At 48.1% G+C, this 27,844-nt stretch overlaps 1 protein-coding gene across 1 annotated transcript; it reads right to left on the bottom strand.

Moving 5' to 3' along the window:
- Positions 1-7,494: 7,494 nt before the first annotated feature.
- On the bottom strand, positions 7,495-26,144 carry CACNG7 (calcium voltage-gated channel auxiliary subunit gamma 7). Its single transcript, XM_090259556.1, has 6 exons — positions 26,077-26,144; positions 23,201-23,425; positions 22,516-22,602; positions 21,970-22,110; positions 8,156-8,301; positions 7,495-7,815 (listed from the first exon to the last, which is right to left on the bottom strand). The coding sequence occupies exons 2-6, from the start codon at positions 23,394-23,396 to the stop codon at positions 7,558-7,560; spliced, it is 828 nt and encodes a 275-aa protein (XP_090115682.1). The 5' UTR covers positions 23,397-23,425; positions 26,077-26,144; the 3' UTR covers positions 7,495-7,557.
- Between the last annotated feature and the right edge of the window lie 1,700 nt (positions 26,145-27,844).

Raw genomic sequence — 27,844 nt, 5'->3', positions numbered from 1 at the left:
CTTAGGGGAGGGGGTGTCTCCAGTTTGCAGGAGGCAACAGCAGGGAGGGTGGCATGAGATGTGACTAGTGATCTTGGCAAAGGACGTAAGGGAGAGAAATTCACAAGCAAATTTGGGAATGAGATCTGAAAGGGCCCATCACCTGCATCATCTGACACCCCTTCTGAAGGGTCCTTCCCTGAGCCGATGGGGTGATCAGGGGGGTCTAATACTTCTATCTTACAAAATGAAGTCCAGAGAGGCTACCTCAGTTCTCAGCCTGTGATACAGCAAGTCCCCTCCCAGGTATGTACCCAACAGATGGAAAAATGTATGTCTGGGCAAAAACTTGTACATATTTGTTCAGCCAAAATGTGGAAATAACCCAAGTATCCAGTGGAAAAAAAGACAGGGCTTATTCATACAATGGGATATTATTAATAAAAGGAAATAAAGTTCTGACACCTGCTACAGTATGGGTGGATCTTGAAAGCATTATGCTGAGAGAAGCCAGTCACTAACAAGCATTCTGTTTACATGCTTCTTCCTCCAGGAAGCCCTCCCTGACCTTCCAAGGCTGCATCATGGGTTACAGCTGTGTTTCCACCACATGGCCCTCTACTACCCCCAGTAGAGCACAGTCACTGTGCATTGTGATTGGTGCCTCACTCGGTCTCCCCCAGCACAGCAGAAGCTTTTCAAGGACAGGCACAGGTCTGGATCACTTCGCTGTCCCCCAGAGCCCAACCCTGATAGACAGGAAGCCTTGGTCCACAGGTGCTGAATGGATGGATGTATAGATGGATGAAGGAATGAATGAAGGGCTCAGGGAACAAACGGGTGCATACAGATTCCGGGGTTCCTACCCTCTCGCAGCCAATCACAACCCCTTGTCCCAGTCCAACCCCCCCACCTCGCATCCTGAATGTGCTGTTTCCCAGGTGCTGGAGTGTTTGTCATCAACAGCAGCTGGGCCCTTTGTGTTTTCTCAAGAGGAACAGAGTGGTGGCGGCGTGTTTTCCCACTGTACCAGGAAGAGAAGATCAGCGTTTCTAAAACGTCCTCATTTAGGGTGAAGTGGAAATATTCCAATGCTAGCGAGTCAGGTGGCCCGAGTTACAATCCTTGCTTTTCCTTCTCTCCCTAAAGGACCCAGAACCAGACCCTGTTCTCTCGGCACCTTCGTCCTGTTGTCTGTAAAAGGGAATTGCAGTTGGTGGTCTCCCTCTGGGTGGCATATTCTGGGACTGGGACTCAAAGTCACACAACCCAAGAACTCAAACAGGGCTCCCTGGGGGTCTGTGAAGCCCTGGAATTACACAGCAAGTTTTGTGAGTATGGGTGTCCTTTCCTGGGGGCCCACAGCTTTGATCTGTTTCATGAAGGGATCCCTCATCCCCCATGAGTTAAGAGTCACTGCTTATAAATTTATTTAGCAAAATCTCTTTTGTGTTAATAAAAATAAAGACAGAAAAGAAGAACAGGGCACATGTATAAATGCCTAACATTTAGAGCAGGATTTTCTCAGCCTGTGGTCTAGTCATATCTTGGATGGGAATTCTTTGTGACGGGGGCCACCCTGTGCATTGTGGGGTATTTAGCAGCATCCCTGACCCACTGGATGCTAAGAGCAGCCCCAATAAGTTGTGACATCCAAAATGTCCCCAGATATTACCCTGTGTCCCTGAGGGACAGAAACCCTCCAAGTGGGTAACTACTGCTCTAGAAAAAACCGGGAACTCTCGTTTCCTCTGGGAAATGAGAAGGAGAAGGAAAAACCTTCTCTGCTGCATAAGTTTGAAAATCATAAATTCACAATAAAAATGAGTTTACTATTAAAGTAAGTTACAGTGACTGTCCTCTTCATCCGCGGTTTGCTTTCCACTGTTATGGGTACCTGTGGTCAACCTCGGTTTGAAAATATTACATGGAAAATTCCAGGAATAAGACATTTATAGATTTTAAATCGTGTGCTGCTCTGAGTAGCATGATGAAACCCCTCACCATCCAGCCCCACCCCACCCCACCCCGGACGTGAATCATCCCTTTGTCCAGTGTCTCCATGCAATGACACTATCCACCTGTTAGTAGCCATCTCCATGATCAGATTGACTGTCTTGGTATCACAGGGCTTATGTTCAAGTAGTTCTTACTTTACTTACTAATGGCCCCAAAGAAAGCCCTGGCCAGGTAGCTCAGTTGGTTACAGCATCATCCCCACACGGCAAGGTTGCAGGTTTGATCCCTGGTGAGGGTATATATAAGAATCAACCAATGAATGCATAAATAAGTAGAACAATGGATCTCCCTCTCTCTCTCTCATATTCCCTCCCTCCCTCACTCTCTCTCTAAAATCAATACAGCCCTGGCTGGTGTGTCTCAGTGGATTGAGCACTAGTCTGAGAACCAAAGGGTCACAGGTTCAACTCCCAGTCAGAGCACATGCCTTGGTTGCTGGCCACGTCCTCGGTTGGGGGTGTGCAAGAGGCAACCACGCACTGCTGTTTCTCTCCCTCTCTTTCTCCTTCCCTTTCCCTTTCTCTAAAAATAACTAAAAGCCCTGGCTGCGTGGCTCAGTGGATTGAGCATCGGCCTGCGAGCCAAGTGTCGCTGGTTCGATTCCCAGTCAGGGCACATTACTAGGTTGCACATCAGGTCCCCAGGTAGGGGCACGAGTGAGAGGCAACCACACAGTAAAAAATAAATAAATAAAATAAATAAAATAAAATAAAAATTAAAATAAATAAAATCTTAATACAATAAAATATAAATTATATATAAAAATAAATAAAATTAATACATAAATAATAATTTTTTAATGTTCCTCCAGTGCGTTAAAAACCTTTTTATTAAAGCTCCCAAAGAGCAAGCATAATGATTCTGGTGATTCCGATATGCCGAAGAGAAGCCGCAGTGCTTAGGTGAAAAGGTTGAGTGTGTCCTGGAAGAAAACAGAGTATATATAGGATTCAGTACCATCTGAGGCTTCAGGCATCATCTGGAGGCCTTGGAGCATGCCCCCTGTGGATAAGGGAGGACTTCTGTACTTCTGTTCATGGGCCACTAAAAGTCACTGAAAAAAGTAGAGGTCTTTACTTCTAACATATTGCTCTCTAACATACAACCCCAATGCTTAAACCCTCTGGTCATAGGACTCTCTGCATGTACTGAAAAAATTTAGGAGACCCCAAAGAGCTTTGGTTTATGTGAGCTATGTCTATCAATAGTCCACATGTTCAAAATTCAAATGGAGATTTCCAAATATGTATTCACTTAAGTAAAACAATAATAAAGTCATTGCATGTTTAAATAAATGACTTATTTTAATGGAAAATAAGTATATTTTTCCCAAACAAAAAGAAATCTATGTAGTGGCATTCGCTTATATTTTTGAAAATTTACTCAGCATTTGGCCTTATGGAAGCCAGTTGGGTTCTCCTGTCTGCTTCTGTATTTAATCTGCTGTGCTATCACGTGTCCTGAAGCCACGCAAAGACTCTGCATTGACACTCATGAGAAACTAAGAGTGAAAAGGCAAACAGTACCCCAATATTACTGTATAAGTGGTTTGGACCGCATGGACTCTTGAAACACATCTCAGGGATGCCCAGGGTCCCTTGGGCCACACTTTGAGAACCACGGATGTGTGGTATTGTTCTGTAAATGAACTGGGTGCAAAACGCTGTGCAATGATAAACAGATGAAGCAATATATGTGACTTCATATACACGGAGGTACACAGCTTAGTGGGTACGCATAGCAGGCTCAAGAAACTCCCAGGGTTCAAATCTTAACTTGAGCACTTACGAGCTGCGTGACCAGGAGAAAGTTAATCAACCTCTCTTCGCCTCAGGATATCATTTATAAACTGAAGGTGACCATAAAAGCACCAACCTCCTTGGGTTATTGAACAGAAAGTGCTTAGGACTTGAATGCAAAGAGGCAGGCACAAAGGAAGCACTGGATAAATTATTTGACTAATTTATGCAAAGTATTGTTATTAAGCAGCTTGAGAAAACAGTAAGGCAGAGTTATATAACTGAGGCGAAGTGAGCTCATAATATGATACATAGCCACCTGAGACGGAAAGGTACAGAGCTATGTGTATTTTATGATAAATGCAGAGTCTAATAAACATGTACATATAGACTACATATCTACTGATGTGTGGGTGTAAACACAAGGATGCATATTCCAATGTGCATATAGTATTCTTAAAGTTGTAAATGTACCTCAGGGCAAGGGGATTTCTGGATGTCAAGAGGTCAGAAGTAGGACTGACTTTTCACAGTATTCCTTGAAAACAAGCAAACAAGCCCTGGCTGGGTACCTCAGTTGGTTAGAGCATCTTCCCGATATGGCAAGGCCAGGGGTTCGATGCCTGGTCAGGACATACAAGAAACAACCAATGAATGTGTCAATATGTGGAACAACAAATTGATGTTTCTCTCTCTTTCCCTCCCTCTCTCTCTAAACAACCAATAAATAAATGTTTAAGAAAACACAAATCTTTAATTGTGTAATCACCTTCCCGTTTCGAAATGTAAAAAGCAAAACAACAACAACAACAAAAAAAACTAGCTTGATTAAAAAAAGAAAAGAACATAAACTTTAGGACTTTGGATAAAACCAGCAAATACCCAGCACTGGAACCACAACCACCCATCCTGCTAGCAGGACAGACGAAACCAACTGATCAGGATGGCAGACAGCACCAATAGATGGGGACATCCCTCCCCACTGAGCAGAAGTTCAAAATCCTTATCAACACTGTGCTCCCTAGGCAGCCACAGGAAATCGATTAATCTTGACAAAGAAGCTGAAACATATTTGCCATCCCAAATCTCAAGCATGACCAGCAGAAATTCCTGAAACCTCTGAAAATGACTCAGAATATTTCCCCCAGGGAGTCTGATCCTGCTGAATCTTAATTCTTTCCTGCTAAACTACCCCCTCCCAACTCTCCCTGTTCCAGAACGATCTGGATTCCTTCTCACCCATCCCTCTTCTTTGTTACAGAAAAAGAAACCAAAGCCCCAGAGATTAAAAGACTTGTTCAAGGTCACAGCATGAGTTTGCAGCAAATCCCTAGTAGTAAAATATAGCAGACAAGAGAGTAGACTCTGGGTTAAAAAGGCCTGGGTGTAAGTCCTCCTTAGCATTTTTTAAAAAAATGATTTGAGAGGTGGGGAGAGAGAGAGAGAGAGAACATCAGTTCTACCTGTTCATGCATTCATTGGTTGATTCTTGTATGTGTCCTGACTGGGGATCGAACCTGCAATCTTGGTGTATGGGGATGGCACTTTAACCAACTGAACTACCCAGCCAGGTTCCTTTGCATCTTACCAGCTGGGTGACCTCACCTCCCTGAGTCTCAGTTTCTCCATCTACAAAGTGGGGCTCTGTGGAAGCCTCGTTCCCACATGACAGCTGAGAGAACCCAATTAGGTAATAAATGAAGAGCACTCAGCACAGTGTCTGACACCAACGACAGGGCGTGGCTGAAGTTCTGAGTGTCCAGAAGAAGCTAAACCAAGACAAGGCAGACTGATGGGCTAGGCTGTGTTGTTTCCTTTTCAATGCATCTCAAGAACAGGTTTATCCAACATTCAGGCTGTTTTTAGTCCCTAGAGCTGGTGAGATCAGAGATTGCAGAGCCCATTGCGTGCGTGTGTGTGTGTGTGTGTGTGTGTGTGAGAGAGAGAGAGAGAGAGACAGACAGACAGACAGACAGACAGACAGACAGACAGACAGAAGCCTACACCAGCGCTGCTGGAAACATCTCATGGGATCCTGTATGACAGGAATGTGTGCGGCTCATAGTAGGTGTGCAATAAATGGTAACACTTACGTCTCAACAGAATGACTTCTCACATCGGGAGAACCCACTGCTCCCTCCAGGCTCATGGTTGTGCCAAGTTCTACCTGTGTGACTCTGATGGGGTGTCATGTCACCTCTGGGGCCCTTGCTGGAAAGTGAGTCCAACAAACTCAACGTGAAGTCTTGGGGAGAAAACTAAATGTCACAGAGAATGCAGGAAAAAATGACGAGGAATAGTAACAGGACTCTAAGTGGTCAGAGTAATACCAAGAGTTAATTTTTATTGATCCTGACCCCTGTCGTTTGCTGTCCTTCATGCTTTACACGGACTGAATTATAAAGTGCTGGTGTCAATAATGATGAGGATTAAGCAGTTTGACAAATACCAGTCTAACCTTATTCCCTGACCCTAGGGGCAGAGACCAGGACCCAGCCCTCTCTAGCCAATGCCCTCCCCCTGGGCAGGCAGAGACGTGTTTGAAATAAAGTTTATTGAAGTTTCTGTTGGTATTTACATATGATACACGGTAAATAACAGAGCCAGGCCCCCCACCCACCCTTCCCCCACTCCCAAAGCCCCCCTCCCCCCAGCCTCGTTAAAAATCGCTGCGTAAAGACAGGTTAACTGCTGCGGTCCCCCTCCCCCTCCCCCCTAAGATGCAAACTAAAAGCCCCCGTCCCTCCCCTGCTTCCCTCCCCCCCGCCCTGGGGGCCTTCCTGCTTCCGTGTACAACACTGTGCTACCTCGCCCCTCCTCCCCTAATAAGGGGGAGTGGGCGAATTTCTGGGACGCCCCCGAATCTCTCCAAGGGGGAGGACGGACCCTTGAAAGAGGCCAGAGTTGGGGGTCTGAAATGGGAAGGGGAACTTCAATGGAGAGGAGTGCCAGAAAGTGGAAGACTTTGAGATTTGGGGGGTGTCGACCCCCGCTACTGTCTCTCCCTCCCCCGAAAGAGCCTCGAGGGGGAAGAGGCGGGCACAGGTGTGGAAATGGCATGGAATTCCCTCATCCTGGGGTCTCCATCCTTATCCTGTGGTGTGCAGGTGAAGAGGAGGAAGAGGGAGGAGAGGAGGGAGAAAGAGAAGCCAGGGCAGCGGAGAAAGCAAGAACATTGGTTAGACAGCGCCCCCTGAAAGGCAGGTAACCCTCAGGAGGCCGAGAAGAGCCCAGCGGGTGAGAAAGAAGGGGGTCTCCCAGGAGAGCAAAGAATTGTGTGGGAGGGAGACCAGATTAACCAGACTCGCGGCCTACAGACCCCAACCCACCCCGGAGCTGTGGGCGGAGCAGAGAGGCCCCCCACTGCACTCAAGGGCCCCCAAGGTCCGCAGGTGAGACGGGGCCAGGGAAGAGAACTGGGGGCAGAAGGGAGAAGAGGATGGTAGGCATTCCTGGCGGCTGCCGCACCCGACTCTCCAGCCCAGCGCCCCTGTGGGGAGGAGGCAGGTTGGGGACGCAGGGGAGCTGGGCACCTGCACGCGGGAACCCAGGAGAGAATTAGCTGGGAGGGCGGGGCCTCACCGAAGGGGGGCGGGCAATCGAGGGGGTGGAGCCATCTGGAAGTGAACAGGCCCAATTAAGTGGGAGGTTCAGGAAAGGGGTGGGGCGACGGGCGTGGCCACTGGGATAGGGCGGGGCTCACGTGTGAGCAGCACCCTCCAGGCGAAAGCGGAGTCCGGAGACCGGACGCAGGGGAGCTGCGTCGCAGGGAGACCCCCCACGGAGGAAGAGGAGGAAGGGAGCTCCGAGGGGCATGGCCTCAGCAGGGCGAGGTGGAGATGTGCAGGTGGTCCGGGTACTTGATGGCGGGAGGGTAGTTCTGCGTCATCTGGATGGACACGTCGCTGGAGATGTCGGAGGGGCTGCGCCCGCGGCGCCATGCCTCGGGCTGCAGGAACTGGCCCGAGTAGTCGGAGCAGTCGCTGAGACGCGGGCGGTAGAAGGCCGGGTGCGGGCGGTACATCTCCTCCTCCGCGTAGCGCTTGGTGAACAAGTACACGGACATCACACCAGCCCCCTGTGGCGAGGCAGGGTCAGAGTCCCGGAGGCGGGCCCCGGGCTTACTCTGCCTTGAGACTCAAGACCCCGGGGACCCAAGATGCCAGGCCTCCAGCGTCCTCTTTCTCCAGAACTCCAGAAGCCCAGGTCCCCAGCCCCCTTCTCTCCCAAGACCCCAGGACCCCAGGTCCCCAGCCCCCTCCTCCCCTCGGACCCAGGGGTTGGATCCTTAGCCACCACTCTTCTGGAGTCTACCCACCCCCCACTCCTGCCCAGGTCTCCTCTTCCCTCTGGACCTCAGGCTCGCCCCCCGCCCCGCCCCCCCGTTCAAAGCTCTCGTGTGGGCCCCAAGACATCACCTCTTTGAGTAGGAAGGAGGAAGCGGCGAAGGCAAAGGACCACCCGTAGCGATAGTGGAAATACTGCTCAGAGCTGCTGGGCCTGTTCATGACCTCATCATTGATGCTGGAAATGTAAAGAACCAAGCCCACCACCAAGGAGAGGCCTGGGGGAGCAGGGGGGTGCCCTTGGTCCGTTAGCAGTGGGCCCCTTTTCCCTGCCTGGACCCTCCCACCACTGTCCTCCCCCTCTCCTCCCTGCTGGGGTCTGAACTAACTTCCACGATTTTTGTTGTTGTTGTACTTATTGATGCGTTCACTGTTTGATTCCCGTATGTGCCCTGACCAGGCATCGAACTGACGACCTTGGCGTGTGGGGACGATGCTCTAACAACTAAGCTACGCGGCCAGAGCCTAACTTCCATCTTTTGAAGCCCCCTGTGTGCTGGGCCTTGGCTGGGTAGAGATCCCAGAGATCAATCACCCTCCTCCCCCACCCCCTGCCCCAAATATGTGTCCAGGAGCTCACAACGTCATTGGGGAAGGCAAATATGGACGTCAGTCGACAAGCGGAGTCAGAGTCAGGGGAAGCCAAGAAAAGCGTTCTGGAAGAAGGGCTTTTGTCCAAGTCCTACAGGAGCGTTCCTGAGAAGACTAAGCATGCCCATGATAGCGCTCTGGGCAGAGAGAACGGCAAGGGCAACGGCTTGGAGGCTGGGCAGGAGCTGACCCACCCGTGCGGCTACAACACGGGCCACAGCCACATGAAATGAGGTCAGAGAAGGGGGCAGGGACACAGCCATGGGGAGCCTCGCATGCCTGGCTGAGGAGCTCAGCCTCGATGCCCAGGGCATTAGGGAGCCACGGAAGGTCTGGAGCAGAGGAAAGAGAGGGCCAGACTGGCATGTTAGAAGATCCTTTGGGGGCTGGTGGGTTCTGGGAAGAGATCGAAGAGGAGACACTGGAGTTGTGTCTTTCAGGGCAGAGAAGAGGTCTGAGCTGAGGTCTGGATAATAATAGCAAGGTCAGTAACAACAACAACTGCTTATACAGGTCTTGTTCTGTGCCAGGCACAGTTTTCAGTATCAAATATGCTTTAACGCATTCAAACTTCACAACACTCCCAAGTAGGTACACTTTTAAGCTCCATTTACAGATGAGGAAATAGAGGCACGTAAGGAAGGTGGAGAGGAGAGGTCTGGGGTGAGAATTTTAATTTAAGAGACAAATAACACTTCCTCAAGATGATCTTTCTTTTTCACAGTAGCCATGCCAAGAGTCCCTAAGTTAATCGATGTAATCCTATCAGCATCTTCCCCTAGAATTCTACTAATAAACACTTGGGTGCCCATCACCCCCAGCATAAGTAGAGATTCCCTCCATTGCCTACAACAGGGGTCTTTTTTGTATGGCCTACTAGCTAAGAATAGTTTTTTGTAACTAAGTTGTTTTTTAAAAATCAAAAGAAGTCCTGGTTGGTGTGGTTCAGTGGATTGAGCACTGGCCTGCAAACCTAAGGGTTGCCGGTTCAATTCCCAGACAGAGCATATGCCTGGGTTGTGGGCCAGGTCCCCAGTTGTGTGGTGCATGAGAGGCAACCACACATGGATGTTTCTCTCCCTTTCTCCCTTCCCCTTTCTAAAAATTCATTAATTAATTTTTTAAAAAACAGTGATATTGTGTGATGCATAAGAGGCATGTGAATTGCATTGGGCAGTGTCTCAAAGTGTTAAAGGTATGCCCTGGCTGGGTAGCTCAGCTGGTTGGAGCATTGTTCTGATACACCAAGGTTGTGGGTTCGATCTCCAGTCAGGACAAATACAAGAATCAGTAAATGAATTCATAAATCGGTAGAACTGATGTCTTTTCTCTCTCTCTCTCTCCCCCTTCCTCACTCTCTCTAAAAATCAATAAATAGAATTTTAAATAAATAGCATAAAATTACCACATGACCCAGCAATTTCACTCCTCCGTGTCTACACAAGGGAATTAGAAACATGTCCACACTAAAACGTGCGCCTGAATGTTTGTAGCAGCATTCTTTATAATAGCCAAAAAGTAGAAACTACCCAAATGTCTACCAACCAGCATAGCCATATAAAGGAATATTATAAATAAATGAATGAATGAATGAATGAATGAGTGAATAAATAAATAAATATTACTCAGCCAGGAAAAGGAAGTACTGATGTACGCTACCACGTGCGTGAACCTAGAAAATATGCTATGTAAAAGAAGCCAGATGCAAAAGACCACACATTGCATGGCTGCATTTATATGAAATGTCCACAACAAGCAAATCCGTAAAGACAGAAAGCAGCTTAGTGGTTGCCAGGGAATGGGGTGAAGGGGATTACGCCTGGCTGTTCAAAGGTGTGAAGTTTCTTTCGGGGGTGCTGAAAATGTTGTGGAATTAGGAAATGGGGACGCACAACCTTGTGAATGTACTAAAGACCACAGAATCATATGAATTTGGGGTTATACAAATTATAATATCTTAATTTGAAAAGTCTAGGAATTGCACGTTTCGAGGTCCTTCAGTAGCATTTTATTGGAACACAGCCAGTCTAGTGGCACGTTGCCTGTGGCTGCGACGGAGCCTGTGAGGCCAGTAAAGCTAAAAATATTTATTATCTGGCTTTTCCACAGAAAAACTTGACCAACCCCTGAACTACGATGCCCACATGATGCCTGCCAGGCTCATCCCTGGTCTATCCTTGCTCCCTCTTCTTAGACCACATGAATTTCTCCTTCTTCCTTGAACACATCAAGCTCCTTCTGCCTCAAGGCCTTTGCACTTGCTGTTCTCGCTCACTGGAATGCTCTTCCCCCCGATTTCTCTGTCTCTCTCTCTGTCACTTCATTCAGCTCTCTTCTTCCTTATCACTTCTTTAGAAAGGGCATCTATGATCTCCCAGTTTATTAAAAGACAAAAACAAAACAAAACATGTTCCCTCATTCAAAGTAAGAGAAATGTAGAAGAAAACTATGGGGGGGCTACCATGTCTCATGCATCAGGTCATCAAAAGTTAAAAGCTTCACAATATCCCTGGCCGGCTAGCTCCATGGTTAGAGCATCATCCCAGTGCTCTAAGTTTGCTAGTTCAATCCCTGGTCAGGGCACATACAAGAATCAACCAATGAGCCATCAATAAGTGGAACAACTAATAAACTTTTCTCTCCTCTCTTTCTCTCTCTCTCCTTTCTCCTCTAAGTCAATAAGTATAACTTTTTTTTTTTTTAAGTTTCACAACATATTTTTTCTGGCGAGACCAGGTAAACAAAAGTTTTCCTATGTTGCCGGTGGGGCTGTAAAATAATGCAGCTCCTATGGAGGGGAGTTTGGCCATAAGTAACAAAACCATACAGGTATTTATCCTATAACCCAGCAATCTCACTACTAGGAATCTGTTCTGAAGATATCTGTCCAAATGAAGACATCTCTTCCATGAAAGCTCACAGTCACAAGTTAATTCATGGCTGCAGTGTTAATAATGGCAAAATATCAGAAACAACCCAGATGCCCTTGATTCATGAAATAATCTATAAAACATCACATAGCAGAGTACTGAGTCACTGTTCAATGAGAATGAGGTCAAGCTCTGTGGATGGAGTTAGTGAGTGTATCACTAAATTAAAAAAAATGCACAAAAGGGTGTACAGGATGCTACTTTTAAGCAAAAAACGGAGGGTACATAAGAACACATATATGCATCTGTTTCTGTTTGCAATAGGAGACAAAAGAACGAAAACAGACAGATGCAGTTGATTACCTGCAGGGGCAGGTGAGAACAGGGAGGAAGCAAGCAATAGGAAGAGAGTGACACCCCTCTGAGCTTTGACCTTTGAAACTATGCTCATATTTTATGTATTCAAAAGATAAATTCAGCAAGGATGGCTAAAAACTAAAGTTGAATGTGAACAAACATAAGTAAAACTGACTTCACATCACATGAAGAGTACAACCACAGGAGGGGGAAATTAGTAATCCTAGTAACTTATGAATAGACTACTTTGATTATATATCTCAGTCCAAAGACAAGATCATCAAAGGAATCTTGAGCCTTACTTAATAAGGTTTTTGTGATTGGTGTTGATGCTCTTGTTGGGAATGGTCTCGGGGTAATAGTTCTGAAATTATTCTGTGTACATTGTAGGGCTGAGCAAGTGTGTAAATATATTGATGTTTTGAGGAGCTAGAGGTCTCTTCTCTTTCTTAAAGAAGGAAGATACAAGTCAGAATGGAGTAAGGCAAGGAAGAGCCTTCTGGTGTTTAGGTGCATATAAGTTCCTATTTTACAAATATATATAATTCACCAGCTTTGTGTCCTGAAAGATTACAGAAGCAGTGACACCTCAGCAGCCATGAGCACACCTAGCACCCAGATTTTGGTCCCTAATATCAGCCCCCACTACATAAGGAGCTAGGGCTCCCAGGAGAAATAGCTAATCTGAAGCCCGAGAAAGACACGTAAAAGTGTATTCATGCCACAAAGTAAGGAAATGCTCAAAAAATGGGGAGAACATGTCAAACAAGAATGCAGGAACTACCTTGAAGGGGATTCCTGATAGTCCAACCAGCAGCAAATTGAACATCAACATGAATACTAAAAGTAATGGCATATAACACGCTAAGTTTTTAAAAATGTGAATACACACTGATATATTGTAAACTAAATAACTAATAAAAGAAGAGAGAAAATTCTTCTTTACATAGTTAGAAAACACCATTTTACAACCTTAGTGGTCACATCGGGATTTGGGCAAGAATCATCAGTGGGCATCAAATCACTGGGTGATTGAATTTCCCCATGGAATACCTACTAATTACAAAGAGATTATAAAGTCAGAGAAAACAAATACCATGAGAGCACTTATATGTGGAACCAAAATAACAAAATAAACAAACAGAATTGAAACAGACTCATAGATACAGAGACCGGACGGATGGTTCCAAAGGAGGGGGGGTTGAGGGGGGGTGAAAGAGGTGAAGGGACTAAGAAACACAAATGAATGGTTACAGAATAGTCACAGGGATGTAAAGTCCAGTTCAGGAATGTAGGTAATAATATTGTAATAACTGTATGTTGTCAGGTGGATAGCAGACTTATGACGGGGGGGGCAGAACACTTCATAAGTTATATAATATCTAATCACTATGCTGTACATCTGAAACTAATATAATATTGAATGTCAACTGTAATTCAAAAATAAAAATAAAAAAGAGAGACTATACAAAAAAACGTTCCCTTCTTGTAAAAGAACCTGACAGACACCAACCTAACCAAGGGCAGGACACGACATCACCCATAGCGGGCAGACTGACACCATGACCTTCCGATGGCAGCCTGCCTCTACTTCACTTAATGCAGTGCTCCTGCTGAAAATGCGTAACCTGAACCCACTCCTGAGGAAACGGGGGCACTGCACAGCACAACTGGCAGCATTCTTCAAAAAAAAAGAGTCGACATGAAAGATAATTTTTTTAAAGGCACAGGGAATATATAAAAGATTAAAGGAGACAAGAGAGACATGACAGGGAAATACAAGGCATGATCTTAGATAGGATCCCAAATCAGAGAGAAAAGACTGTAAAAGACAGCACTGGGATGATTGGTGAAATTGGAATGTGGGCTGTCTATCAGCCATAGTGTCATAGAAACTTCCTGAATTCAAGTACTGTACTGTGGGTAGAAAAGAAAATACACTTATTCAGAGGGGATACTTGCTGGAGGGTTTAAGGGTGACATGTTTGCAACTTATGTTCAAGTGGTTTTACAGATAGGTAGATATGTGGATGACATAAATACATGATAGATACTAATAGATAAAACAGGTGAGAGAAAATGATGATAAAGCTGAATAGCTAGATATGGATAAATAATAACTAGATATAGGTAGATGGGTGACGTACATGATAGAAAGGTGATAGATGAGAAGTGATATAGATGATAAATGCATAGGTGATAGATTATTGATGATATAGATAGATGGATAGATAATAGATAAAGGCAAATGTGCCAAAATGTTAAAAATTGGTCTAGGTGAAGGATCTATAAGAGTTCATTGCATTATTTTTGAAACTTTTCTATAGGTTTAAATTACTTCCAAAACTTAAGATTTTTAAATAAAATAGGCATCCCCAAGATTTAGAAGTATGACTTAATAGTTACAAATAGTCATGGGGATGTAAAGTCCAGCATAAGGAGTAGTTGATAATATTGTAATAACTATATATGATGCCAGATGAGCACTAGAATTATCAGGGGGATCACTTTGAAAGTTATATAAATGTCTAACCACAAGGTTGAACACCTGGAACTAATATAACATTACACTTGATCTTAGCCAGAAGGCCGAGAAGTGATAAAACTAATATAATATTGTACATCAACTATAATAAAAAAATAGGTATCACCAAACAGAATTTTTCCCCAAGGTGCCAAATTGTTACCTGCAGATTACTTATTCATTGTAAGGAGAAAATTGCCCCTTCTCAAAAGGGGGCTCTGAGGACCACCTCCTTCACCAAGCATTCAAACTTTGTACTACAACCCTAGTCAGGTAGTTAGTTCAGTTGGTTAGGATGTCACCCCGATACGCCAAGGTTGCGGTTTCAATGCCTAGTCAGGGCACATACAAGAATCAACCAGTGAATGCTTAAATAAGTGGAACAACAAATAGATGTCTCTCTCTCTCTCCCTCAAATCAACCAACCAACCAATCAATCAATCAATCAACAAGCAGAGATTCAAACTTTGGACTGTTCGTGGAGGAATGACCTGACCTGATTTACTACCTGAAATAAAAATATAAAGAACACAGCTCCTCTGAATCTTCTTGCCAAACACGTTTAACCTGAATCTCATCAATGTAAGGTAGTCTAGACATAACTTCCATGTTGTCTAGACATAACTACAGAAAATACAAATGAAAAAGGAATAAATTAAATGATGCCACAAGGAACCGGCCAAACAAATCCAGGATGTTGGCTGTCCTACAAAAGGACAATGACAAGGGTCAAGATGATAACACAGGAAGGAGTGATCAGTCTTAACATCTCAAAAAGAGATAACCAGATACTACATCTCTGATGTAATACAGTCAGATGGAAACAGCACCACCTACCTATAGCGTGTTTTTGCAAAAAAAAAAAAAAAAGAAGAAGAAGAAGAAGAAGAAAGGATTAAACCCAGAACTGATCAACAACAGTGCTACAAGAAGATACAGGAATGGATGGACATGTTAGACCATGAAACAGGAATGCGGCTGGAAAAATCTAGAGTATGGGAATTCTATAAGACAAATGATCAGATTCCCTCAACAAATAAATTGCTGGGAAAAAAAACATGAAAGGGACTATTATAGTCTAAAAGAGGCTTTGGAGATCTATCAGCTGAATGCACAAGTGGAATGTGCATCCCAATTTGCCACAAAGTAACTGTATAAAAGGCTTTTAAGAGACAAGTAGGGACGTTGAACACTTGCTAGATATTAAATGATATTAAGCAGCTATTTTTTATTGGGCATGATTATGGCGCTGTGGCTATGTTAAGTAACAAAATGCTTATCCCTCAGCGAGATACAGAAATGTTTGTGGATAAAATGATTTAATGCATGAGTCTGGCTTTAAAATAAAGTTGTGAAGTGTGGAAGGAAGGTATGGTAGCGTGGCTAAAAAAAACACTCACCATATGTTGATAATTGTTGAAACTCAGTGAAGGATACGTGGCATTTCATTATACTATTTTTTCTATGTTTTTAAAATGGAGTACATTTTAAAAGTCACTGTTGTAAATAAAATAGTGGGAGAACACGTCTAGACTAAAAGAGACATTACCTAAATACTATGTGTGAACCTCGATTAAATCTGGTTCTGGGGCAAAGCTATAAAAGGGTTTTCGTTTTTGTTTTTTAATTTAGTGATTGTTTTTTAGAGAGAGGAAAGAAGAGAGAGTGCAGGGGAGAGAAACATCAATTTGTTGCTCCACTTACGGATGCATCTTTGGTTAATTCTTGTATGTGCCCTGACTGGGGGATCGAACACACAACCTTGGTGTATCAGGGCAACACTCTAAAGAACTGAGATACTCAGCCAGGGCTAAAAGGCACTTTTGAAACTACTGTGACAGTTTGAAAACAGAATGACCTATATTATGGAATTATTGTAAAATTTCTGGGCATGATAATGGTATTGTAGTTACATAGGCGCACGTTCTTACTGTTAGAGAGGCATACTGTTCTAAAATGTTTAGAGATAAACTGTCATGATTCCTGCAACTTAGTTTCAAGTGGTAAGGCCAGAAAAGTGCGTGTGTGGCAGGAAGTGGGGGAGGGGGAGAGGAATATGGCAAAACATTAGCAAAATGCAGGACCTATCTGGATCTAAGTGGAAGATGGTATACCAGTGTTCACTGAACTATTCTATAGATTTCAAAGTCATCACTAAAAAAATCAGAGTGACTGAGGTGACATAAAGTAATGAGCCCCCATCACTCTCCTGCCCCTTAACCTGCTTCATTTTTCTTCACAGCACTGGTCACCACCTGACGCCATATTGTTCACACCTCCCTGACCCCCAAAAGGACGCTTGAAACTAGCCTACCTTGTTCCAACTACATTCCTAACGTCTAGCAAAAGAGCCAGCACATAATCAAAACTAGCTGAATGGATTAATGTACTTGCTTTCCAATGGGAACTTCCAGAAAAGCTCATAGATGCTTCCCCTTTTTAATCCCCTCGGACTCCCACTATTTCTCAACCTCCTCTAAGAATTAACCTTTTCTTGCTCTGAACTTCACTTTTAACTTCTACTGTCCCATAATTTTGGTGTTCAAAAAGAGGGGGCCCATGATGTGTTGTTCCACAAGGGAAAGGTATCTGAGGTCAGGCTTGACAGACGAACAGGCTTCTAGGAAAGGAATACCAAAGGGAGCCCAGAAACACACCCTCTCGGGTACCCTGGTCAGGCGCAGGGAGTCATCGTGATTCTCTCTCTCTGATCTCTTAAGGATGCTCAGTCATCAAGTCATGTCCATTTCACTCCCTGAGTCTCAGAAATCTACAGCACTTTTGCAAACAGAAGTCCTCTGACCCAGTTAAAGTTACTTCTATGCCTGTACCATGGCCCCCCAATCCTCATCCCCTTGTTTTAGAAACTGGTTCCTTCTAAAACCCATACTGGATTCTTTTCTTTTCTTATTGAAACTCTTCCCCTGGCTCCCTACTATACACAGGAAAAGGTATTAATTTTCCAGCCTGATAGTCTAGGCTATTTATGCGCCAGTCCCTGCTAACCACACCTGCCTCATCTTAAATCCCATGTTTCACATAACGGTTCTAAATAACGAACATTCTCCTGCAGGAGAGTCAGGAGCACGGGTTAATGAGGAAAAAAACCCAAACATTTACAAATACAAAGGTTTGGGTTGTGGTTTTGCTTTTAGTAATTGAACATTAAATCAAAACCATGTCAGAAGGCAAATTATTGTCTTTCTTTCTCCTTCCTGGCCATTTCACACTGGCTCTTGTTCTCCAAAAATCACTTTTTTCTCCCTTCCTTTCTCCATAACCCAACCCTCTTCCTATGCTCTTCACTGCATCTGTTCCCGAATTCTTAGAGCTCAGTACGCAAGAATCACCTACATTCCAAGCGGAATAGACACACCCCGGCTTTAGAACAACAGTTTCAGGACCATGGAGAGCGGCGCACGCATCTACCTCGGTCTTAACTACTTTGGGGGTTCTTCCCCGCACGCTGTAAATTCCGTCTCCATACAAAACACTTCTCTTTCCTCACCTGAAAAAGTCCCCCTCGCTCTTCCAGTACCATCCACTTGGATGTCACCTCCTACTGGAATCTTGGTCCCTCCCAACCTCCCCACCATACATCCCCTTTCCCAGCATGCCCTGAGCTGTCCTTATCATTCATCCAGTCTACAAATATTTCAATGTGTGTTTTGTACCAGCAACTCATCTCGGTTTGGCAGGTATTTGTAAAGTTCCCTTACGTTCGGAGTTTACAATTTCAGTGGGAGGGACAGAAAACAAGATGACTGATGATGGCAATAGTGCTAAGAAACAAGAATGAAACGAATAGAATGGTAGAGGGGGCAAGGCAATGTTACATACTATCGTCAGAGAAAGAAACTCTGAAGAGGGAACATTCATGCTCTGTGAGAATCAGGGGGAAGAGACTTCTGAGTAGAGAGGGCAACTGAATGTAAAAGTCCTCCGGTGTCGCTGAGATTTGCATTTTCACAGAGTAGCAGGAGGCCAGTGTGTCTGAAGTTAAAGGCAAAGCAGAGGGTGTCAGTGGGTTAGGAAATGAGGTCACAGATCTGAGCAGTAGCCAAGTCATGAAGGGCCAGCAGGAGGAGTTGGGACACGCTCTAAGGGCAATGGGAACTCATCAAAGCGCTGAAGAATCTAAGCGGTGTGCGACAAGCCTTGATGAACATACAGTTGCGCGTGGTTTTGTGAGTAACTGCATATGGACTCTCATTTAGGATTCAGCTGTGTCTCGAGTGTCCAGCACAGAGCCTGGTATGTAGGATGTCTCTGTAAATGTTTGATGAGTGAATAAATGAGCACATGCATAGAACATGTTTCTGAGGACCAGGGGTTTATATGGGCCATGCCCAGAAAGCATGCCTCTTATGATCTGGGAAAGGAAAATCAATGCCAGCCTCCCCACCCCATCTCTCACCAATCCAGTCAGCCATCTGATTCTATTGATTTTTCTGTACATATTCTTCTCTTTCAAAGCCAGGAGGTCTCCTTTATCCTCCCAGCCCTGGCTCAGCTCAGACCGTATCTGCTATTGCTCAGACCACTGCATAAGCTTCCTTTCTGACTTGCCCATCTTCCTCCAGCCCATCCCCACACAGCTGCCTGAGGGATGTCCAGTGTGACCCTGTCCCTCTCCTGCCCCAACACTTCCACTGCTATTCCCAGGACTGAATGCCAACTCCACCACTGCCCAGACCTCGGGCAACTTCTCCCCTTCTCTCTCTCTCCCTCTGTCTTGACTTTCTCAGCAGGAATGTGAGGTGGTTGGGCCAGATCATTTTGTTCCAAGATCTAAGATATTGCTACTATTTCCATCCTTTCCTCTTCTTTTTAAATCACCTTTGCTTTTATGATTTTTATGGGACAGTAGAGTGCCATGGCGAAAGCCTGGCTTGGAATCCAGCTTCCGTGAATGAGCAATTTAACCTCTGACTGCTTCTGTTTCCTCAACTGGAAAATGAGGGTAACAATATGTCTGCCTTACCAGGGGAAGAAGAAGCACATAGAATTTCCCCAAACCATGGCATTCAATAAAACATTTATTATTATGGTTGTTACTACTACTGTTTGTGTATCTAAAACTACCATGTGTTGAGCAGTTATTTTTATAGGTCAGCAAACCACAATTTGTCCCACCACGTGTTCTTGTATGGTTTGGGAGCTAAGCATGGTTTCTACATTCGTTAATGGTGTGGAAAAACAAGAACAAAAAAATATTTCATAACCCATGAAAACGACATTGAATTTGAATTTCAGGGTCCGTAAATAGTATTATTGGAACACAGCCCTGCCCAAAGCTCTACCTCTGGTTGCTTCAGAAATGCAATCTTACAGCTCACGAGGCCTGAAATGTTTGCTCTCTAAAGTTGGCCAACCCCCTAACCGAGATTTGTTCAGTCAAGAACTTCACAAAGGAAAGCTGTAGCGCACACAGTAAGTGTCGGGATTTGAACCCCAGTCTTTCCAGGTTCACAGCAGCATATGCCTTCAGGCACCACACCCACAACCTTGACAGTACTGATGTGGCTCAGTGGGTTGGGTGTCATCCTGCAAACTGAAAAGTCACCTGTTCAATTCCCAGTCAGGGCACATGCCTGGGTTGTGGGCCAGGTCCCTGGTTGGGAGTGTGTGAATGTTTCTCTCCCTCTCTCTCTCCCTCCCTTACCCATTCTCTAAAAATAAATAAAACATTTTTTTAAAGTACATGATGGATACCTTGGGGTGGCTGCATAGGTAGTAGTCAATGATACGAACTTGAGGAAGGGGTTCAATCCCCTTCAGATTGTTACATCAGAGGCCTTACTTCCAGCCCTGACAGCACGATTGACCTTCAAGGTCCTGGTGCACTGGTATAAGCATGGTTCTTGGGATGAGAAAACCCTCCATTTTAATGACAGCCCTGCCATTGACTAGCCAGGTCGCCTTTCTGTTTCCACTGCTGTGCACCACAGTCAATGGGAATTTCTTTCAAATGTTTTGGGTGGATTAAATAAAGTCTCCGTGCTCCAGTTTCTCCCTCTCTCTAGGCCACTTTATCTTTTTTCCACCTGAGAAACAATGATGAGACCTTTGACTCTAACACTCGGGGATGGTGAGATCCCACATGTCTTATTTTAGCTCCGTGTCTGGCTCCACATGCCGTGATTCAAGTTTGCACAGATTTTGCACCCTGGTTTCCCTGGAAAAAAATCTTGTCAGTTTAGGTTAAAGGCACAAGGGAGGTTTAGCATAGAGAAAGCTGGATGAGGAGCAGGGAAGGATCTGGGGGAGGGGATATTCAGAAATTCATCATTAATTATTTGCAGAGCCACTTTAAAAGGGAGCGCTAAGTGGGGGCCCCGGGAGACAGAATATTAAATGGGTAAGAACAGATCTCTACTTTTGATCTTAGCCAAAAGGCCGAGAAGTGATATCCAGAGGACAGAATGGAAATGAGATGTACAACAGGGCTTGTTCATAAAATATCAGCTGGATTAAAAGGACCGGAATGGAGTTTAATTAAAGTATGTTGAGTTAATTTGAATTGAATTGAAGAATTGAGTCAGAATAGATTGGGGTTAGTTGGAACAGATGGATGGAGTTAAACATGTTAGAGCTGATTTTATCTGGGCTGACCTTACCTCACTGAGTGGGAATGAACTAGACCAAACTGAGCTGCAATTCAGAGAGGGGAAGTCCCCGGGCGCCAGCTTATGCTGGCATCTTAGGCAAATCTCTGCACAATTCTCTGGGCCTCAGTACCCCCATTGTATTAAATGGGTGATAATAACTCCCGAGCAGAGATGTTATGAGGAGGATGTGAGATCACTCATAGCTCAAAAGAAAAAGAACTATGGCTCAGACCAGGTGACTCAGTTGGTTGGAGCGTTGTCCTGATACGTCAAGGCTGTGGGTTTGATCCCCAGTCAGGGTATGTACAAGAATTAACCAATGAGTGTATAAGTAAGTGGAACAACAAGTCTATGTTTCTCTCTCTCAAGTCAATAAATAAAAATTTTTAAGAACTATAAACACATATGGAACTCTAGCTAATGACAAGCATAGTGAAATATTTAGGGTAAAGTGTAACGATGCCTCAACTCACTTTGAAATGCATAAAAAAATAAGATAAACAAATAATAACAAGATAGCTAGAAATATAGCTACATGAACAGATACAGGACAAAGCAAGTCTGGTTACATGGTAATGGTTACTCTAAGTGGTAGGTCCGTGGGTGTTCACTCCAAAATTTTTGCCTTTTCTGTTTGAAAATTTCTCAGATAACATGTTGCACAGGAAATAAAGAGCTTTGTTATCTGTTACCACCTCACAAGGTGGTGAGGATCAGCACGAGAGCCTGGCACCTAACTAGCACCTAATAAGCGCCCGCTGTGATTCGGGCCTCTGTGGAATGGCGCTGCCCTCTCCTGCTCACGCAGGAGAACAGTGGGGCTCAGAGAGACTCTGCAACTCCTCCAGGCTTACACAGCGAGGAAGAGAGACCTCAGCCCCTCGGAATCTAAAAGAGCCCCCCACAGCCCAGAAGTCCTTTCCTTGGGCTCACCCGACAGGATGAAGAAGATGCCAGAAACGAAAGCCAGAATGGTCCTCTGTGGGCGGATGTGGCCGATGTTGCTGATGACGAAAGCGGTGAACACGAGGAAGAGACTGACCATGGGGAAGGGGGTGGCTGTGCGCACTGTCTCTGGGGGAGGGGTAAGGGGAGAGATGGGGGTGAGGGGAACAATCCGCAGAGACACCTCCCCATTCTCCTGACCTCTCCACTCTACCACCCCCTGCCCCTTTACTTTAGGTGACTTCTCCCCTTTCTACTGACTCTCCCCCTGTCTGATGATTCCACTGCGGACTCCACCCCTTTACCCAGACCACACCTCCTTTGGCTCGCCCCCATCCCTTTCCTGTTGGCTCCACCCACTGTCTAGGCCCCGCCCCCTCAACCCGGCTCCTCCTCCTTACCCAACCATTCTGCCATCTTTCCAGCCTCCACTCCTTCCCTTCCACACCACCCCTTCCCTGGTCTTGCCCTTTCTCCCAGGACCTGCCCTGTGATCCTGCCCCCTTGTTGCCTAGGCCCCCTGCTTCCCCTCACTCAGAATATTCTCCGTGTTTTCCGTCACCAAGTTGATCTCCGGTTCAAGAAAATATTCCGAGGCCACGCAGCGACCCTTCTCCCGACCTGGAGGGGATGATAAGAAGGCAGCGCTGGATGAGAGGACCCTAAGCTATGGAGAGGCAGTCAGGGGCATGATGCATGGTAGGGAGACCCCAGGATTGGGGATGGCTTAATCCAAGGCTTACAGAAGGGGATGGGAGCTCCTGTTGCCAGCTGCCCTAGAGACCAGACCTATGGATGGAGGGCAGGGCTGGGACCCTGGGTCCCAAGTCAGAAGGAGCTGTGGGCCAGGACTCCTGGATCCCTAAAGAGAATAAAGTCGTGAGCAGCAGGGGGGGTCTCTGTGATCGCTGGGAGACATGGATTTTATATCCTTCCCATTCAGCGATGGAACAGTCCAGGGGACAATATCTGAACCTAGATTACCACTTCTAAGTGGCGGGGTGCTCTGCGCTTCCCAGGCAGGCAGAGACCAGGAGCACCGAGACTCCTAGGTCCAGGGACTAGAGCGCTAGAAATTGGGTCTCCATGTAGGAATCTGACTCTCCAGGACAGAAACAGGATCCGTTTCTGAATTTCTGAGATCCAAGAGATGGAACTAAGGTTAAGGACTCTGGGATACCACCCAGGCAAGGCAGGGACCCTTGAGTGAGGTCTGTACCTGCGAAGAAGCAGACGCGCCAGAGGCCAGCGTGCAGCGCCATCTTGACCTCTGTGGTCTGGTTTTGTGGCAGCACCGTCCCCTCCTCCATGTAGAGCCAGTAGTCAGTGCTGACCGCGATGCCCACGAGCAGGAGGCCGCACGCACCAAACACGCTGCTCAGCAGGGTCAGGGCGCGGCTGCTGCAGTGACTCATTCTCAGCGGCGGGGGGCGCCCTGCGGGGCCTGAGGGACCGGAAGCTGCCCTGGAGAAGCCTGATGGGACCAACTACAGTCCTCACCCCTCTTCAGCCACCTGGGACACTGGACCAGGCCAGAGACACCAAGCCCCAAACCTCTCAAATCTGACTTCTGTGTCCTGACCCATGACTCCCTCCCTGGGCTTGAACCAGTGACACCAATTGTTGACCTTCAACCCGAGATCTGGCCTTCCCAAACCTGACCCTTGTGCTCTGGCTCTGGATCCTGATCAGAGACCCCACACCAGACCCCCAGACCCAGGATAAGATTTCTAAGCATAACCTTTGGCCCATATCCAGGAACTGAACCTCGACTTCAACTATGTGTCTGGACCTGGGTGCCAAATATCATGACTTCCACTAGAAATTCAGTGTCTAGAGTCTCAACCCCAGAACCAAGCCCTCCATTCTGAACCGCATGCCCTGACCCGAGTCCTTGACCACAGACGCTAGACCTCACCAGAATCCCTAACCCTGAGCCTGTGCCTGTGAGTCGGAAACTAGTATGGTGATCAGGCACTTCAACACCAGGACCAGACGCACACCCCAGCTTTGACTCTGTGCCCCAATGCAAGCCACCAGCTTTGAATAGAAAATTCCATCAAGGACCTGTGACCTCAACTCCGAGCCATGACCTAGGTCTCTGGACCCTGAGTGTTGAAACTTCATCACTGGTTGCAGAGCAATGGGACCTGTGTAGAAACCCTAATCCAGGCCATGCAGTCCTGACTCCATCCGCTGATTCCCTCCCTTTGGACTCTCTCTGAATAGAAACTGGAAATCCCCCAAGTGGGTCACCAACAAAGGACCCTAACTGCAAACCATGGTCTGTCCCCTGACCTCGGGCTTACCTAAGATGTTGAGCAGAGGCCCCCACCTAAGTTTAATCTCTCAGACTCATCTCTTGATCCTTAACACCTTATTCTAACACCAAGAACTTGACCCATGACCTTCTAACTCTGATTCTGTGACTTGACCTCAATTGGGTACACTAACCTGAGATTCCAGAATTTTAATTCCCCCCAATCCCAAATCCATGCAGGCCCCTGAACCTGAGATGCTGGAACTCCATCCCAGGCTGCTGGATCCCAAAGCTTTGGGACCAGAAACCTGGAGCCAGAATTTTGAATGGAGACTAGAATGTCAAAACCATGATCTGTGAGCCTCCCAGCCCCCAATTCATCACCCTAATGAGGGCAGTCCAGTCAAACAAGGGACCCTCCTTCACACTAGGGATCAGTGTGCTGGACTCTAAAACCCTGATCAGGAAGGCCAGGATCCCATCTCTCTGGTCCTCCATCACAAGACCCAGACATTCCCTACCAGGGATTCTGGACTCCCCGTCCCCTGCTAGGACTCTGATCCCTGTAACACTGGATACTCCAAACAAGTGGTCTGTTCATAGCTGCTGCCACGCCTCAACTCCAATCAGGAATCTGGAGATTCCAACTAGGGTGCTCCTTACCCCTTTACCGACCACCCTCACCCCCACCGTGAACTTTCCCTTAAACTAAGCAATCCCATGCTTTGGGGGACTCAATATGGGATCCCCATCCAATCTCAACCAGAGACCTCTGCATCCCTGGATACCAGAATCCCCATCATCTTTTTAACTAGGGAGGGTAAGGCCCCTAAACACTTCCCAACAATGCAGCCGGGATCTGAGATGCCACTTTTTAAATCAGAATGCAGCTAGCCTTGAAACTCGGCCCCCACCCCACTGAGAAGCCAGAGACAACTTTCACCACCATCCTCATTTCAGCATTCAGTGTCCCCCCCCACCCCCAGCCTCCTGGAGGACTCAGGGATCCCAGTGTGGCAGAGCTCCAGCCAGCTTTTCCTCCCATCCCCCTTCGGGTGGCTCCAGGGTTGACAGCCAGCTGCCGGCTCTTCTTCTAGTCCGCTCAGCTGGGAAACGAGCCTCAGAAACCCAGTTACCCTGATTGCCTTACCCCAGGTAGCTGACCTCAGCTCCCGCCATTGGCTCCTTCGACTCTGGCGGGGACCCGACTCATTGTCACCCAGCTCACTGCCCCGTTGGAAACCCCCTCCTTCATGGCTCCGACAGCTCCTCACGCTGAACGGCCCGCCCAGACCTCTACATTCTCCACCAGCCTCCAGTCCCTTATCCTTTGGGACCCCACCCCCACCCCCCGCGAGGCCTGGAGCCTCCTTCTTACTCTTTTCCCCAGCCTCTCCTGGATTGGAGCATTCGGATCCCCGGGGTCCCCTTCTCCAAGCCCAAGTCCCAACTCCATCTCCCTTCAACCTCAGGGGGCCATACCCCCGCTTTCTGGGAACCCCTCAGACTCACCCTCTGCTCTTAGCGGGCCAGGCCCTCCCCCCCGGCCAGGACCGCCTCCCTCGAGGGCCTGGTCTGTTCCCTCCCGAGGGCCCACGGTCTCTACGACTCGGACGTGAAGAGTACAGTTGCCCCACTCCGGACCCTCGGACCCCATTCTCCCTAGGCCCAAATGTCCCTCCATCCCCCATAGCCTCCTGAAGTCAGGCGTCCTGTCCGCAGGAATGTCATTCCTCCCAGGAGCCACACTGACCCCTTTTCGCCCCAACCCGTCCCCCAGCCACCTCAAGGGGAACCCCCCACACCTCCTTTCAGGACCCTCCCCTCGCGCTCACCTCGCTCAGGGCTGGGCGGACGCTCCGGGCCGCGGGCCCCGCAGCCGCATGACCGGCCCCGCGGCTTCCCCCGGCCGCCGCCGCCGCCGCCGCCACCGGGGTCGCCGATGCCCGCGCCCCCCGCCCCCGCCCCGGAGCCCGGCGTCCCGGCCCCCTCCCGGTCTCCCACCCCCCACCCCCCGCGCCCGCGGCCTCACTCGGCGGACGACGCCGGGAGCTGGGACCCGCGGCCGCTCATTGGCTGCCGCGGAGGAGGGGAGGGGCGGGGAGGGAGGGGAGGGATGCGGGAGGGAGGGCGATGGGCCTGGAGAATGGGGGGTGGCAGGGAGGGAGAGGGTAGGTAGAAAGCGAGCCGAGCGCCGACAGGGGCGGGGGTGCCCAGAGGGGTGAGAGACAGCAGAGGGCTAGGCGCACCCAGACCTCGAGGCTGAGCAATGCTGAGCCTCGCAGGGCTGGAGACGAGGAAACACAGAGGTGGCCTAAAAGAGAGGGGAGAGAGAGAGAGAGAGAGAGAGAGAGGAGAGAGAGGAGGTGGGGCAGAGAGCGGGTCCCAGACCCCTGCGTCCCCAGGCTCAGAGACTCTGGGGCGCTGGAAGTGGAGAGGTCAGGCAGCAGAGACAGGGAGAGACCCGGGGCGCTCAGAGGCCTTGGGCTGAGAGATGCTGAGACCCAGACACCTTGAGCCAGGCGGAGAGACAGAGAGACAGAGCAGAGAGACAGAGAGACGGAGACCCTGAGAGGAGAGACAGCAGGGGCAATCCTTGGGGTCCCCTGATGAGTGCTGGGGGTCTGGCCGGGCCTGGGGCGGAGCCTGGGGTCTGGGCGGCTGGAGGAAGCGAAAGGGGGCGTCCCAGGCCGGGGTCCCCAGAGCAGCAGGCGGGCGCAGAGCGGAGCCGGGTCCTGCAGCCGCCGCGGAGCCGGGAGCAGGGCCAGCACCCCCCCCCCCGCCGTGATGTCAGCGGGGCCACTCTTAAAGGGGCAGGCCGCCCGCCGAGGGTCGGAGCTGGGGGATGGGGGTGGGGGGCTGGGATCCGCGGGCTCTGGGTGGGGGAACGCAGCGGTGCTGGATGAGACAGAGGGAGCCCCAGCATCCAACTGGACAGAGTCCCGGAAACCCAAGAAAAACGAAGAGACTTCGGGGCTCCCCGAGGGAGCCTGAGAAGGTTTGGGGCTCAGTCCTTCCAAACACACAAGACATAGGCACAGCATTCGACCAGCCTGCCCCGTCCAGGGACTACATTTCCCATCAGCACTGGCGGCGAGGGGGCCGCACTTGGCGGGGAGGGTCCGCCGCCGCGGTGTCTGCTGGGGTATGTAGTCCATCTGCGCTACCCTCTTCACTCCCCCCACTCGCAAGTGGGGCAAGGGAAGGAGGCCCGGGGGGCGCGTCTGTCCGCCTGCTGCCTCGGTCGGCGGTCCTTAAGCTCACAAGTTCTGGTCGTTTAGGCTTCTGTGTCGTGGAGTCAGGCCCTCTGATCCAATCTCCAGGTGTCTCAGCGGGAGGCTTGCCGTTGGTCTCCCCCGCACAGGACACCCCAGGGTCCGGGTGCAGTGTGTCTGTGATGCTCTGGGTGAGTGCGTGCGTGCTGCTGTCTCTGTGCCAGGGTCTCCCCCTGATGTGTTCAGGGGATTGCCACCTCCTGGGGCATGCATGCCCGTCGGTCCTCTCTGTGGTCTGTCTGTCTCTCCCTGGGTCTCCCGCTGGGACTATCTTCTTCCCTCCCTCCGTGGCTCCCAGCACATCCCCTCACTTTCTGCCCTTCCCCTC

This window comes from Furipterus horrens, unplaced genomic scaffold, assembly GCF_987537825.1.
Source record: "Furipterus horrens unplaced genomic scaffold, mFurHor1.1.pri manual_scaffold_13, whole genome shotgun sequence".
NCBI lineage: Eukaryota > Metazoa > Chordata > Mammalia > Chiroptera > Furipteridae > Furipterus > Furipterus horrens.
This window is presented reverse-complemented; position numbering and strand designations above follow the sequence as displayed.